The 14412-nt window shown below is 38.0% G+C and overlaps 1 protein-coding gene across 9 annotated transcripts in view; it reads left to right on the top strand.

Annotated features, from left to right (window-relative positions):
- Positions 1-12225, top strand: part of GLCE (glucuronic acid epimerase) — a 127305-nt gene extending 115080 nt beyond the window's left edge. For all 9 annotated transcript variants that reach the window (XM_063640197.1, XM_063640199.1, XM_063640200.1 and 6 more), the window contains 2 exons: positions 976-1221; positions 8255-12225. In XM_063640197.1, the coding sequence (XP_063496267.1) occupies positions 976-1221; positions 8255-9279 (1271 nt within the window). In that variant the 3' untranslated portion in view covers positions 9280-12225. The remainder of the gene's footprint in view (positions 1-975; positions 1222-8254) is intronic.
- The last annotated feature ends 2187 nt before the right edge of the window (positions 12226-14412 follow it).

Here is a 14412-nt window from a genome sequence, read left to right as displayed (position 1 = left end):
AGAATCTGTGGTAAAATATACAAACTAAATTCATGTTTTAAAAAACAGTTCTTATTCTTAAGAATTACATTTTAACGGGAAAGATATGAAAAAGAATTTCAAGCTGTGTTTATATTTTAAATTGCCAAGTCACAACTGGCTTTTTTGTTGTCGTTGTTGTTGTTGTTGAGACAGAGTCTTGCTCTATCATCCAGGCTGGAGGGCAGTGGCGCCATCTCGGCTCACTGCAACCCCTGCCTCCTGGGTTCAAGCGATTCTCCTGTCTCAGCCTCCCAAATAGCTGGGATTACAGGCACCTGCCAGCACCCCCAGCTAACTTTTTGTATGTTAATAGAGACAGGGTTTCACCGTGTCGCCCAGGCTGGTCTCAAACTCCTGAGCTCAGGCAATCCACCGACCTCGGCCTCTCAAAGTGCTAGGATTACAGGCATGAGCCACTGTGCCTGGCCACAACTGGCTTTTTAAGCAAATACATTAACCATCAGATGACATACCTAATTAGTAGACCACACTTTGACATTGGAGGGAAAGATGAGTATGTAGTAACTTGATTGTTAAGTATAAATGTTTAAGAAAATTTCAGGATTAATATAGAAAATAGAACTGTGGTGACATTAACTATATGCATCTAAATTGTGCAGAATTTGAATGTATGAAACAGGATTATGAAACATGACATCTGTAGCCATGAGCAAAAATAACACACATAAAAAGCCAGTCCTTAAAAGGTAATTTATAGCGTTGTACTATTTGTTAACAAATAATGAGAGTGAAAGAATACTTAATTTTTGTTTTTCACATCTGGTTAATTTGGTGTACTAGATCTGGTCATTATGAGAGCAGTATTATAAGGAAGCCGACAACTTCCTGATAACCCTGTAAGATTCCCCAGCAGTAAATCAGTGAGGAATGGTGTTAGGAGTAGGCTTGTAAATGTCTGGATATGATTATTCATTTTGTTTCTCTATTTTATAGGTGTGCCATTATCTACACAATGGGGACCTCAAGGCTATTTCTATCCAATCCAGATTGCACAGTATGGGTTAAGTCATTACAGCAAGAATCTAACTGAGAAACCTCCTCACATAGAGGTATATGAAACAGCAGAAGACAGAGACAAAAACAACAAGCCTAATGACTGGACTGTGCCAAAGGGCTGCTTTATGGCTAATGTGGCTGATAAGTCTAGATTCACCAATGTCAAACAGTTTATTGCACCAGGTAAGTTATGTATTATATGTGCCTGCTAATTTTATGTTGATTTATGGGACCCTGATATTCCCTTAAAATTTTAATATGGTTTAAAAAAACACATAAGCAGACCCTTTATATTAGATATATAAAGTAACAAATGGTGTCACCCCAATGAAATCTCTAAAAAAGATACAGCTAAAAAGTCAAGGTTATAAAAAGGAATATTTACTATGTAAAGAGCCAAGCCATAGATTGAATGGTAAGGTCCAGGTTACTGCATAATGTGTACCTGCCTCCAGGGGTCTATATCCGATAGGAATGAAGTTCCTCCATTTAATATTTCAGTACAGTATAGTTTAATTTTTAAACTTTTGCAGTAAATAGAATGGTTTAAGGAGACAGCCATCCTTTCCTTTGCCTTTTTTTTGCCAATAGCTTTTAATTTTTTCAGGATAATATAGCATTACCAAAGAGGCCTGTTTCCCATATTGGATTTTGTTAATGTAGTAGATTATCTCAAACTTCATGTAAAGTCATTTTCATTAATAAAATAATTTACAAAATCAAATTAACTTTATGCAACATTTCCCCTTTTACTAAGACAGTCTCATTAATTAGAATGTAATGCATTTTCCTGCACTAATCAATATCAATGAGAATTAATGAGTCCATTACTTAAGAAGACAATGAAATAATTTTAGTTAGCACCTCAGGTTTAATTCTCTATGGGGGAATGTTGTCAAGTACAGAACTTGTTCCACCCTCCCACCAATCTTGCAGTTGGTAAATAAAAAGAGAGGAAAGGTTATAAGACCTTTTCTGTATTCTCTCCTTGTTCTTCATTGATGACGGTGTGATTTACAGACCCTGAAAGCCACAATACAAACCTACTCATTCTAGATAGCCTTAAGTAATGAATTTATGAGTACTGAATGCGGTGCAAATAAGAGATGACCTTTAATTTTTATTCTGTCACCAGAACTCCTTTTCTCCCATGGCATTCTGTGATATTCTGGTACACAGAGCATCTTTGCTTATTGTAAACAACAAGTTTGGCTGAGTGAGAAAGTACAACTAAATGTTTAAGAATATTTAGCTTGTGATACCTAAGAGGTTATTGCAACAGGAAATTATTAGACTATGCAAAAGAACTTTTGGGTGCACTCAAGAAACTTATTTTTGCACTAGTTAATAATGGTTGTCTGGATTAGGGTGGAATCAGCAGCCCTCACCTTGATCTCCTTGAGTGTTTGGAAGGTTTTCTAGGACAGTCTTTTGAAGTCTGTCCTATTTAGAGCAACAGATTTCATTGTGTACTTTTGGGTGCTCTGAGTAATACAAAAGATAGGTCCCCACATCTTAAGTGAGGGATCCTCACCTTAGCCCCTCATTCTGTAGCCAGTAGCTGGAGATAAAACTACTTCCTAAGATGGTTTTAAGCATATAGAGGAAAGAACTCTGTCTCTTAACAGCCACTCTGAGAGTGGGACACAGCTGTTCTAAGTTGGAACTCCCTGTTGGTGGAAGCGTGCTAGCTGGGAATGGAATTCTCTATGTGCATGTACAGGTTGAGTATCCCTTATCTGAAATGCTTGGGACTAGAAATGTTTCACATTTTGGAATATTTACATATACATAAATATCCTGCGGATGGGACTCAAGTCTAAACACAAAATTCTTTTATATTTCATATGCTATACACATAGCCCGAGGGTAACTCTTATAATATTTTTAATAATATATGCGACCCATCATGAGGGAAGATGTGGAATTTTCCACTTGTGGCTTCATGTTAGCACTCAGAAAGTTTTGGATTTGGGAGCATTTCAGATTTCGGATTTTTGAACTAAGGTTGCTGCATCTCCAGTTGCACTCCAGCCTGGGCGACAGAGCAAGACTCTGTCTCAAAAAAAAAAAAAAAAAAAAAAGAGTATGAGAGAAGGTGAGTTGGAGTTACATGGGAGTTATTGCTCAGAACAGAGCAGAAGGGAATCAAAGAGGTGAGACTATTTTATTGAAGCATAGGTATGAGAAATGAGGCTTTTTAGAGGATATAGACCTCATGGGAGATAAATTCAGAGAATCACCATTAAGAGGAAATTGGAACTTGTACATAAAAGCATAGGCCCAAGTGAGGTGAGACCCTGGAGGACCACAAGCTGAATGCTGTTGGCCTTTTTTTTTTTTTTTTTTTTATTTCTTGGCCTTGAATTTTTTTTCTGAAAGGGGATAAAATCAAATATGAGTAAAGAGTCATATAATACGGTTCTGCAGCATATTTTTGTTGTTTTATTTGTTGAATAATGTTTTATTCCTTTTTCTAATTTCAAAATTGAATGAATTGAAACTTTAGGCCTGTCCTACGCTATTAAATTAAATTAGCTTTCCCTTTCCCCAAGCACTCTTTTCATTTGATTTCCACGACCTCACTTTCTCCTATTTCTGTAGCCATTCTTGCTCATACTTCTTGGGAGCTTCTCTTCTTCTGCCTGATTCTTCTTTCTCTTGGTGTTTCTCAAGATTTTGAGTAGGGCCTCTTCTCATGCTACACAGTAAATCTGTTGATTAAATGAATGGATTGATAACAGTTTTTGTTGGATGTGAAGCATTGATTTAAAGGCTCTTCTTTTTTTCCCAGCTTTATTGAGGTATAACTGGCAAACGTATACAATGTGATGCTTTGATATACATATATGTTGTGAAATGATTGCCATAATTAAATTGGTTAACACATCCATCACCTCATAGTTACCTTTCATTGTATGGTGGTGGTGGTGGTGAGAACATTTAAGAGATATTTTAGCACATTTCAGGCATACAATACAGTATTATAAGCTGTAGTCACCGTGCTGTACATCAGACCCCTAGAACTTATTCATCTTATATCTGAAGTTTGTACCCTTTGATCAGTATCTCCCCATTTTTCCCACCCCCCAGCCTGACAACCACCATTCTGTTTCTGTGAGTTCAGTTGTTTGGGGGTCCACATATAAGTGAGATCATACAGTATCTTTCTCTGACTTGTCACACGTAGCATAATGCCTTCAAGGTTAGTCTATGTTGTCACAAATGGCAGGATTTCCTTCTTTGTTATGGCTAATATTCTATTCTATATGTATGTGTGTATGTATACACACGCACACACACACACACACACACACACATATATATATACACCATATTTTCTTTATCTATACTAGACACTTAGGTTGTTCCCGTGCCTTGGCTATTGTGAATAGTGCTGCAAAGAACATGGGAGTGCAGGTATCTTTTTGAGATCATTGATTTCATTTCCTTGGGTTGTATACCAGGAAGTAGGATTGCTGGATTATATGGTAGTTCTATTTTTAATTTTTTGAGGAACCTCCATACTGTTTCCTAATGACTGTGTCAATTTACATTCCCAGCCAAAGTGCACAAGGGTTCCCCTTTCTCCATATCCTCACCAGTACTTCTTATCTCTTCCCGTTTTTATGATAGCCATCCCAACAGGTGTAAGGTGATGATACATCATTGTGGTTTTGCTTTGCATTTATTTCCCTAGTGATTAATGATGTTGAGCACCTTTTATATACCTTTTGGCCACTCATATATCTTCTTTGAAAAAGTGTCTATTCAGATCATTTGCTTATTTTTTAATCAGATTTTTTTTTGCTATTTGTGTAAGTTCCTGATGGATTTTGGATGTTAAGTGTCTGTTCAGATCATTTGCTTATTTTTTAATCAGATTTTTTTTTGCTATTTGTTTAAGTTCCTGATAGATTTTGGATATTAACCTTTTATCAGATATGTTTGTACATATTCTCTCCTATTCTATAGGTTGCTTTTCATTTTGTTGATTGTTTCCGTTGCTGTGCAAAAGCTTTTTAGTTTGATGTAGTCCCACTTGTTTGTCTGTGCCCCTTTTGCTTGTACATTTAATGTCAAATCTAAACAATCATTGATTGCTAAGACCGATGTCAAAAGTATTCTTAAATGTTGATCATCCTTTATTGCCTAAAGTGCATATATATGTGTCACATATGCCAAAAATAAACAGTTATAATAACTCCTGGGAATAACTGGTCAGGAGAGGATGGGTCATGGGTTTCAAACAATAAAAAAAAAAAAAAAACTTTCTATTAGATTTGAAGGAGGAATCTTCAGATAGTCTAGTACTTCCAGTAGAGCTCAGAACCTTATCTGGCACATGGCCAAACTGGTTGCCACCATCCCATTTGCTCCCATTCAGATCCTCCTGAATGATGCCTGGAGGTTATTTAACCTCCTCTGTATGTCTATAAAATGAGAATTAAAAGATTTGTAAGATTGTTGTGAAGATTATAATTGTCGGTTGGTTAATTTAAATTGAGGATTGTGACTTCTGTCACTTCTCCTAGATGACTCAGTAACCCCCTCTGCTGGTGTTAAGGTCTTAGGGAAATTAATACATTGGCTTTTTAAAAGGTTACATCTCTTGACATCGTTCTTTACTGAGTTCTTTGGACTGGTTTGTCATGTGAAGACATAAGGAGACTGATTAAACCATGTCATTTCATTAAATTTGTGTAAATAAAATTGAAATTCTGGGAGGAAATGGGTACTCTTCCAGCTTCCGAAATTCTGGGAGGAAATAGGTACTTTTCCAGCTTCCTCACACTTGGACTTCTAAAGATGGGTCATTGTTATCCAGTTTGGCCAGAATAGATGTCATAGTTAATAATCCCGTCTGATGAGAATGAAAAAATAAGTAGCACTCAAGATAGTCTGCTCCACTGAATATAATTTAATCTTGAGTGGTTCATAAGTCAATTCAGAATCCTGCAATGTTTCAGGGATGTTGTCCTGAACTTCAGATCCCATTTTACTATAGATGCAGAAAAATACTAGTTAAGAGAGAGAGTACATGTTGACATTTTGCCAGATAAAATGGATTTTTTGCTGTATTAGAAGTTTACTTCTGAAATCAGTTTTTCTATTAAGTTACTCAGAGCATTGTTTGATGCATAAGTCTATGAGGATGTTCTCATTCTTGATACAACTTTCAGAATTGTCTGTTCCATCCAATGAAGTAATTAAGAGCCTTGGACAAATATAACCATACTGCTAGAGTCCAGTGTTGCAAAAGTTAAATGATAACACACTGACACCCTCCAAGTATACACTATCATCAGTTTCACATTTCTTTTTCCCTTTTTTTTTTTTAAGAGACAGAATCTCATTCTGTCACCCAGAACAAGAGTGGTGTGATCATAGCTCACTTCAGCCTCAAACTCCTGGGCTCAAGCAATCCTCCCACCTTAGCCTCCCAAGTACCTAGGACAACACATGCCACTGCACTTGGCTATTGTATTGTATTTTTTGTAGAGTTAGGGTCTCGCTTTCTTGCCCAGACTGGTCTCCAGCTCCTCGCTTCAAGCAGTCCTCCTGCCTTGGCCTCCCAAACTGCTGAGTGTGACCAGTTGTGCCCGGCCCAGTTCACATTTCTGATCTTTGCTCCTGGTGATACACTAAAGATTTTTTCAAGGATTCTGCAAAGCAGAGATCTGCTTCTATGGCTGTGTCTAAGAGAACCTTTCTATTGAATATTCTCATAAGAATACCATTTCCAATATCATTTGTCTTTTTCACAGTCTGAACCTGAGTCCGGGAAACGTGGATTCTGGTCCCTGCTCTACCACTAATTAGCTTTTGGCATTGGGCAAACCATTTAACCTTGCAAAGCCTACATATCTTCACCTCTAAAATGGAGATGTAATATAATAATTCCTGCCCTACCAGCTTCAGAAGATTAAGTATCACATGAGATAATACATGTGAATGCGTTTTGGACATTTAAACTGTGAAAAAATCAAGATATTAAGATTTCCCTTTAATATTTTTAAATTTGTACTACATATATTTTTGTTGTTCTTATTCTTGCTGCTGCTATTTTAATATGCTCAGTTTCTTGGTAGATCTAGATGAGCAGTATTCAAAAAGTCATCTTTCTGGGAATTAGCCATCATTAATACTATAAATATTCAAGAGAAATTTCCTCTTTAATAATTTCTCAGATAAAACAGCTTTAACTACTTTTTTAGCCTCTGAAGCCAGTGGCTTCGGAATAATAACCATCATTTATTACTATATTCCACTCCATTGTCTTTTTTAAAATCCTCACAATTACCCTGCAAAGTAATATTATCTCTATTTAACATGTGAAGAAACTGAGGCTCAAAGAGGTGCATCTTGCCAGACTTCTCAAAGCTAGTGGTTGAACAAAAATTCAAATCTGAGGTTTTTAAACTCCAAAGCCTGCCCACTCCACCATTCTCTCACTTTTTGTTGTATACATGAGCCCATTGCTTAATTTCCAGAAATTTTATTAGCACTTCTAGCAAGTATGTGAAAGCAAATCTATCATTTTCAAAATCAAATTAATAATGTGTTGTGAAGTGAGACCAGGCAACCTGGGTTCAAGTCTTGTACCTTGGGCAAGTTACTTCCTTGGGTCTCAGTTCCTCGTCCATAAAGTAGGAATCGTAATAGCACCTACCCTTGTAATTGTTCAGGGGATTAAATGGGTAAGTAGGCGTAAAGCCCATAGAACATAGTAAGTACATATTAAATGTTAAATAACTTAAAATTCATGTAAAACCATTTTTTCTAGCCTCTTTCTTGCAATATTATGTGCTGAGCCAGCTTTTGGCTTTTTTTTTTTTTTTTTCTGTTTGCAGAATGGATATACTAGAATAGTATACCCTGATTACTGATCAGCTAGTACTAGATTTAGGAAAGGCAGTTTTGATCAACAATACCTTAGCCATTTGCTCTCCATCAAATCTAGTTTCTACTAGAAACTCAACAGGGCAAAAGGGAAGAGCTTTGTCCTGATGCTCACAAGCCATCAGGAACTCACCAATTCTGTCACTTGTTTTTGGTTAATTTAGTAAAAAGTACAATTACAAATGATCTGATACTAAAAATATTTAAGTGTTAATTTTGTGTGGTCAGGGTTTTCAAGGATGAATTGCAATTCAATTTCAAATACAAAAGTGCTTTTATTCTAACCAGTCTGTTGGTATATTCTCCCCTGCAGAAACCAGTGAAGGTGTATCCTTGCAACTGGGAAACACAAAAGATTTTATTATTTCATTCGACCTCAAGTTCTTGACAAATGGAAGTGTGTCCGTGGTTCTAGAGACCACAGAAAAGAATCAGCTCTTCACTATACATTATGTCTCAAATGCTCAGCTAATTGCTTTTAAAGAAAGAGATATATACTATGGCATTGGGCCCAGAACTTCATGGAGCACAGTTACCAGGGACCTGGTCACTGACCTCAGGAAAGGAGTGGGTCTTTCAAACACAAAAGCTGTCAAGCCAACCAAAATAATGCCCAAGAAGGTGGTTAGGTTAATTGCAAAAGGTAAGGGATTCCTCGACAACATTACCATCTCTACCACAGCCCACATGGCTGCATTTTTTGCTGCTAGTGATTGGCTAGTAAGGAATCAGGATGAGAAAGGTGGCTGGCCAATTATGGTGACCCGTAAGTTAGGGGAAGGGTTCAAGTCTTTAGAGCCAGGTTGGTATTCTGCCATGGCCCAAGGGCAAGCCATTTCTACATTAGTCAGGGCCTATCTGTTAACAAAAGACCATATATTCCTCAATTCAGCTTTAAGGGCAACAGCCCCTTATAAGTTTCTATCTGAGCAGCATGGAGTTAAAGCTGTGTTTATGAATAAACATGACTGGTATGAAGAATATCCAACCACACCTAGCTCTTTTGTTTTAAATGGCTTTATGTATTCTTTAATTGGGCTGTATGACTTAAAAGAAACTGCAGGGGAAAAACTCGGAAAAGAAGCAAGGTCCTTGTATGAGCGTGGCATGGAATCTCTTAAAGCCATGCTGCCCTTGTATGACACTGGCTCAGGAACCATCTATGACCTCCGTCACTTCATGCTTGGCATTGCTCCTAACCTGGCTCGCTGGGACTATCATACCACCCACATCAATCAGTTGCAGCTACTCAGTACCATTGATGAGTCCCCAATCTTCAAAGAATTTGTCAAGAGGTGGAAAAGCTACCTTAAAGGCAGCAGGGCAAAGCACAACTAGAGCTCACAACCAAAATTATACTTCAGCCTCTGCTGTACACAGAAACTACAAGCTCTGTCTCAGGAGAGCATAGGCACATTTTAAAAGGTTATGTACTAGGTTTTTGTGGATTCTATCAAAGTGATAAGTGATCCTTAAAACCAGCCTTCTAAAATAATTGCATTCCATGGGTTGTGTATTTAGAAATGTAGGTGGCATTTAGAACACAATGTTTAATCAATGGGCTGAACAAAGATGCTTCACTTTGCCTTGCCCATCACCCTATACAGTTTTGCAGATAGTCTAGTCACTCTATGTGAGAAAGATAATGGTAAGTAGATGCTACTGGCCAACTGTCTAGCACTTACCTGAAAACTTAGTATGGAGCTCTTTTAAAATGTGATTATTTATATTTATGTTGAAAGCAGACTTTAAAAAAAATAATGTGCTGTAATACAGTAAATATGTACTTGTAGCCTGGATAGCAGACTGTGTTCAACTTTTTAAAAAGATGTTTCCTTTCTATAGATTAATTTCTTGGGAGCAAATGAGTATTTGTTGCATTTGTTCAATTTGTTGTATATGGTGAATATTTAATTATGGTTTTCTTGAAATGTGTAAATTAAAAACACAATCAGTGTTCAGGCTTCACAGTTATATAATGTAAGCACAACTAAAATGAAACTTGTTGACTGCACAAGAAACTACAAAAATGTTTCTGTTTTGAAACTTTATCTACAATCAGTAAAAGTTTGATAATCAGTATATCCCTCCCCAACCCCCATTGTGACAGTTTCTTTTTGTCACTATCTAGAATTTTGTATTTTATTTCAGACTATACCTTGGAGTTTTGTATATTTTGAGAGAGATATTTTTGGGACATTATTTTGGAAACTTATTACAAATCTAAATTTGGAAAGGAGCTAGTAGCTTTAAGGCCACCACCATGTTTTACTTTTTTAGGATTTTTCCCCCTTTAAATAAAAATATTAGATCAAATACTATATACAAGAATCATAGCAAAGTTTTTTTTTTTCCTACCAAGATCATTCTTGATCATCAGCTTCCCAAACTAGTGAGTCTGTGCATCATTGGGTTTTTTTTTAATTTAATTTTAAATTATTCCAGCTATTAGATAGAAGGGATGTTACTGCATTTATATGTAATCAGATCTTTATTCAGGTACACATATCCCCCTATACCACACATAAATAGATTTCAGAGCCCCCATACAATGGGCAGTGTCTGCTATAGGGCTTCAGGCATTAAGTAAAACCGAGGGTTGTTGATTTTGCTGTGACAGTACACTAAATCAATACTATATCTTATACAGTTTGAAAATATGATACCCTACACTTTCAGGGGACCGAGTCTGACAAACACAATGCATTTATCTGTGACCTATATCAAGTACACATTTAGGAGCCAGGTAGGTTACCTGCTTACACACTATATTTTAATTGAATTCAAACTACCAAGCACTACTTAGAAACTGGAAAACATATATATGTTAGCATCAAAGGGGGCAGAAGCAAAGAAGATACAGATCTGCACTGAAGACATTAAACTGGCCATAGAAAAGTAAGCTTGAACTCCCAATTGATGTGACCACACTCTTCTTAATTTTGCTCACAATAAAAACACTTTTGAGTTATTAGGCTTTTGACCTTTGCATTTCACATATGTTAGATGTCTCAGCAAGAATATCTGGTCTCCCCTAATTTTTATTCCCAGTGCCGATGTTCAAAATAAACTTTCTCCAATCTGGGAACCTTTTTTACCTTCCCATGTTTGTTATTTAGAATGGTTCATACGTCTGCTTTGTTTGCATACTGGTCTTCAGATTATGAGACTCGATGATAACAGTATGGTACTGCTTCTGTGACAAATATCGTGCCTTAACAATGTGGCTGTCCTTTTCCACTAATGAAGGAAAGACTTTTTGATCTAGAAATAGCGTTGTGATTTCTTTGCTGTTGGTTTTACACTGCCTTCACATTGCAACAGCAACTCGATTTGTCTTGTGATCCCAGAATTTTCTAAGAGGATGAGTTGAACCTATAGCAGCATTGTCAGTACAGACCAGTGGTTCTCAAACTTTAAAATGCCTCAGCATCACTTGGGAGCTTATTGAAATGCAGATCCCAGAGTAAGTAAATCTGCCTGTGAAGTATGATAGTCTGCATTTGTAATGAGCATTCAAGTGATTCTGATGCAGGTGAGCTGGGAGCATACAGGGAGGAACACTGCCCTAGACTATCCATTGCATTTTTGCCTCTAAACAACTACAGAATTTTCTAGGGTTTTAAATTATGTAAAATGTTTACTTATTCTGAGCTTAGAGAGAATGGGGAGGGTATTTTTAAATTTTATTGTTTTGTTTCTTTAAATTTTTCTTTGCTTTAAGATTATAGGTGTTAGGTTTGTTTTTGTTTTTCCACTTATCTTGAGTTCACTTTGATGTTAAATCTATTGCTACTTCAGTTGTAAAACCAGCCAAAAGTTTCTGGATGAAGGTCAAGTTTGACCTTTTAGGAGTTATTGTACATAAAGGCTTCATCCAAGAACCATCCAGCGCACAGAAGCAAATGCAAAAATGACACAAGCACAACTCTCCAGACGTGGCTCCTTCTTTCTCAGTGCAGACTCTCACTGAAAGCTGCTATTTTCATCCTCCTTGTGGTTGCTTTTCTTGTTTCTCTTCCATTGTACATGTGGGTTATATACCATATGTTAAATATGCAATAAAGTGTTTACAGGATGCCCTTCTGAAGGGTAGTCCTTTGTAAAGCTGTACAGACTTTGCAGTTTAAGCACAATGTGCACATGTTAGTTTTATATACAGCAAAACTTGATTTTTTGCAGATGGAAAGGTATTTTGTTTCTATACAAAGTAAATGGATTGTTTGTGCTTAATGTAAAGCTGCTTTATAAAACTGTAAAATAAAGTTTTTTTCTTAAAAATAATATACCTGGATATTTCTCTTTCTTCTCAAATTATTCTAAGGTTATTTGAGCCCAGCAAGCAGATTTCTGACCATTTCCTGTTCAACCCATGACCAGAAGTCAGGCAACAAATGTTGTTCATCAAAGGCATACCAAGCCCTGTCAGACAATGTGTGGGAACAAAGAGTATGCATGGGCTTTAATCCTAAGGAGCCTTAGTCTACAAGGGGGAGCACAACGTGTACTAAACACTTGAAGAAAAATAAAATGCTAAATTTTGTACTCAGGGAAGGTGTTAGGGAAGAGACAGAGCCTAAGCTGGTGTTCCAGGGGTGGAGTCCAGGTGGAAGAAGAGGAGGGAGTAACCTGAGCCAAAACAGGGGTCCATGCCAGGTGAGAGGATGGCCTTTCTCATGCTCATTCAGACTGGGTAACCATTTTTTATTTAGATTTATTTGAGAGTTTGTCCCTCATATATTTTCTCTACTTGCCTCTTCAGAACAATTAGCATTATTTAATGTTTACCCCCTTCTCAAAGAATAATGATTTAACCTCCCAAACAGATAAAACCAGAGACCAGAGTCTGGCTTCATGTTATGTTTCATTGCACAGCATTTTTTGGATTATAAACATTCTGCACCATTTGTATAATGCAATTACAGTTGATCACCAATCAACTTTTTCCAGCTGATGGGTGCACAGATTTTGACAGGCTACTAATCAACATTCTTGGCAGCTTTTCCTTCCCCACTGTCTTCAGTTGGGAAATGGCCATAAGGTTGCAAGAAGTCTTGGGCTGAACGAGCTCTCCAGCTGCTCTTGCTTTGATTTTGCTGCTTGTAGCCAAACTGTTAATACGTTGGCTGTTCTGCCTTAGCGCACTGAGCATCTCATATTCATCTCCCCATTGCCCTTGAGAGGGGGTGGGCCCTCCATACTCCCGAGAACTTACTTGGTAATCTGATGAGTGCTCCTTCCCTTCATAGCCACAGGCTCTGGCGGCCACTGTGTGCCTTGTGACCCTGCCTCCTCTGGCCGTGACTTAGACGAGGAGTGAGTCCCCCTCACTCAAGCTGGCCGGCCAATCAGTCTTTTCCCCAGGAATTCAAAATGGGATGGATTAAAAAACTAAAGCAGATACACAGTGAAAAGCAGAGATGAAAAAACAGAATCTTGACAATGCTCCAGGCCCTGGATCCAATGCCCTTGTGAGGCCAGCTGTATTCCTCTCAGGTTCCGTGAGATACCACTGTATCCTTAGGATAAATTCTTATGTTTGCTGAAGTTGGCTGGATTTAGTTGCTGTTACTTGCAACAGATGAGCCCTAATTAATAATGTATCTCCATTATAGAGGAAAATACAGTGTAAATTCTGCATTTTCCTCCAATCTGGACCCTGTTGTATTAGCTTGCTAGAGCTGCTCTAACGAATACCACAGACCGGGTGGCTTACACAAGAAATTTATTATTCTCACAATTCTGGAGGCTTGAAGTCCAAGATTAAGATGTTTGGTAGGGTTGGTTTCTTCCAAGACCTCTCACCATGTCTTGCAGATGGTGCCTTCTTGCTGTATCCTCAAGGTTGTCTCTCCAACTGTGTTCTCTGTTTCTAGGGCCCACTCATGTGACCTCATTTTACCTTAATTACCTCTTTAAAGGCCTGTCTCTAAATGCAGTCACATTCTGAGATGCCGGGGAGTTAGGACTTAATGTGTGAGTGGTGAGGGGGACACAATTCAGCCAGTAGCAACCACTCAAAGGGTTGCCATTTAATTCGATGATAATCATTGAAGGACAAAACTCAAATCTCTAGGGACCATTAGTTGGGCAGAAATCTAGACTTGGTACTCAGAATACAGGGCTCCCTGGCTCAGCCATTAGAGCATCAAGAATTTACTCAGGCCAGGTGTGGTGTCTCACGCCTGTAATCCCAGCACTTTGGGAGGCCGAAGTGGGCAGATCACCTGAGGTCAGGAGTTCAAGACCAGCCTGGGCAACAAGGCGAAACCCTGTCTCTACTAAAAATAGAAAACTTAGCCAGGCATGGTGGTGCGCGCCTATAATCCCAGCTACTCAGGAGGGTGAGCCAGGAGAATCACTTGAACCCCGCAGGGAGAGGTTGAAGTGAGCTGAGATCATGCCACTGCACTCCAGCCTGGGTGACATAGTGAGACTCCATCTCAACAAAAGAAGAATTTACTCTTTCAC

The sequence above is a fragment of the Symphalangus syndactylus genome, chromosome 5 (genome assembly GCF_028878055.3).
Source record: "Symphalangus syndactylus isolate Jambi chromosome 5, NHGRI_mSymSyn1-v2.1_pri, whole genome shotgun sequence".
NCBI lineage: Eukaryota > Metazoa > Chordata > Mammalia > Primates > Hylobatidae > Symphalangus > Symphalangus syndactylus.
Note: the sequence above shows the minus strand (reverse complement) of the source record. Positions and strands in the feature narration are given on the sequence as shown.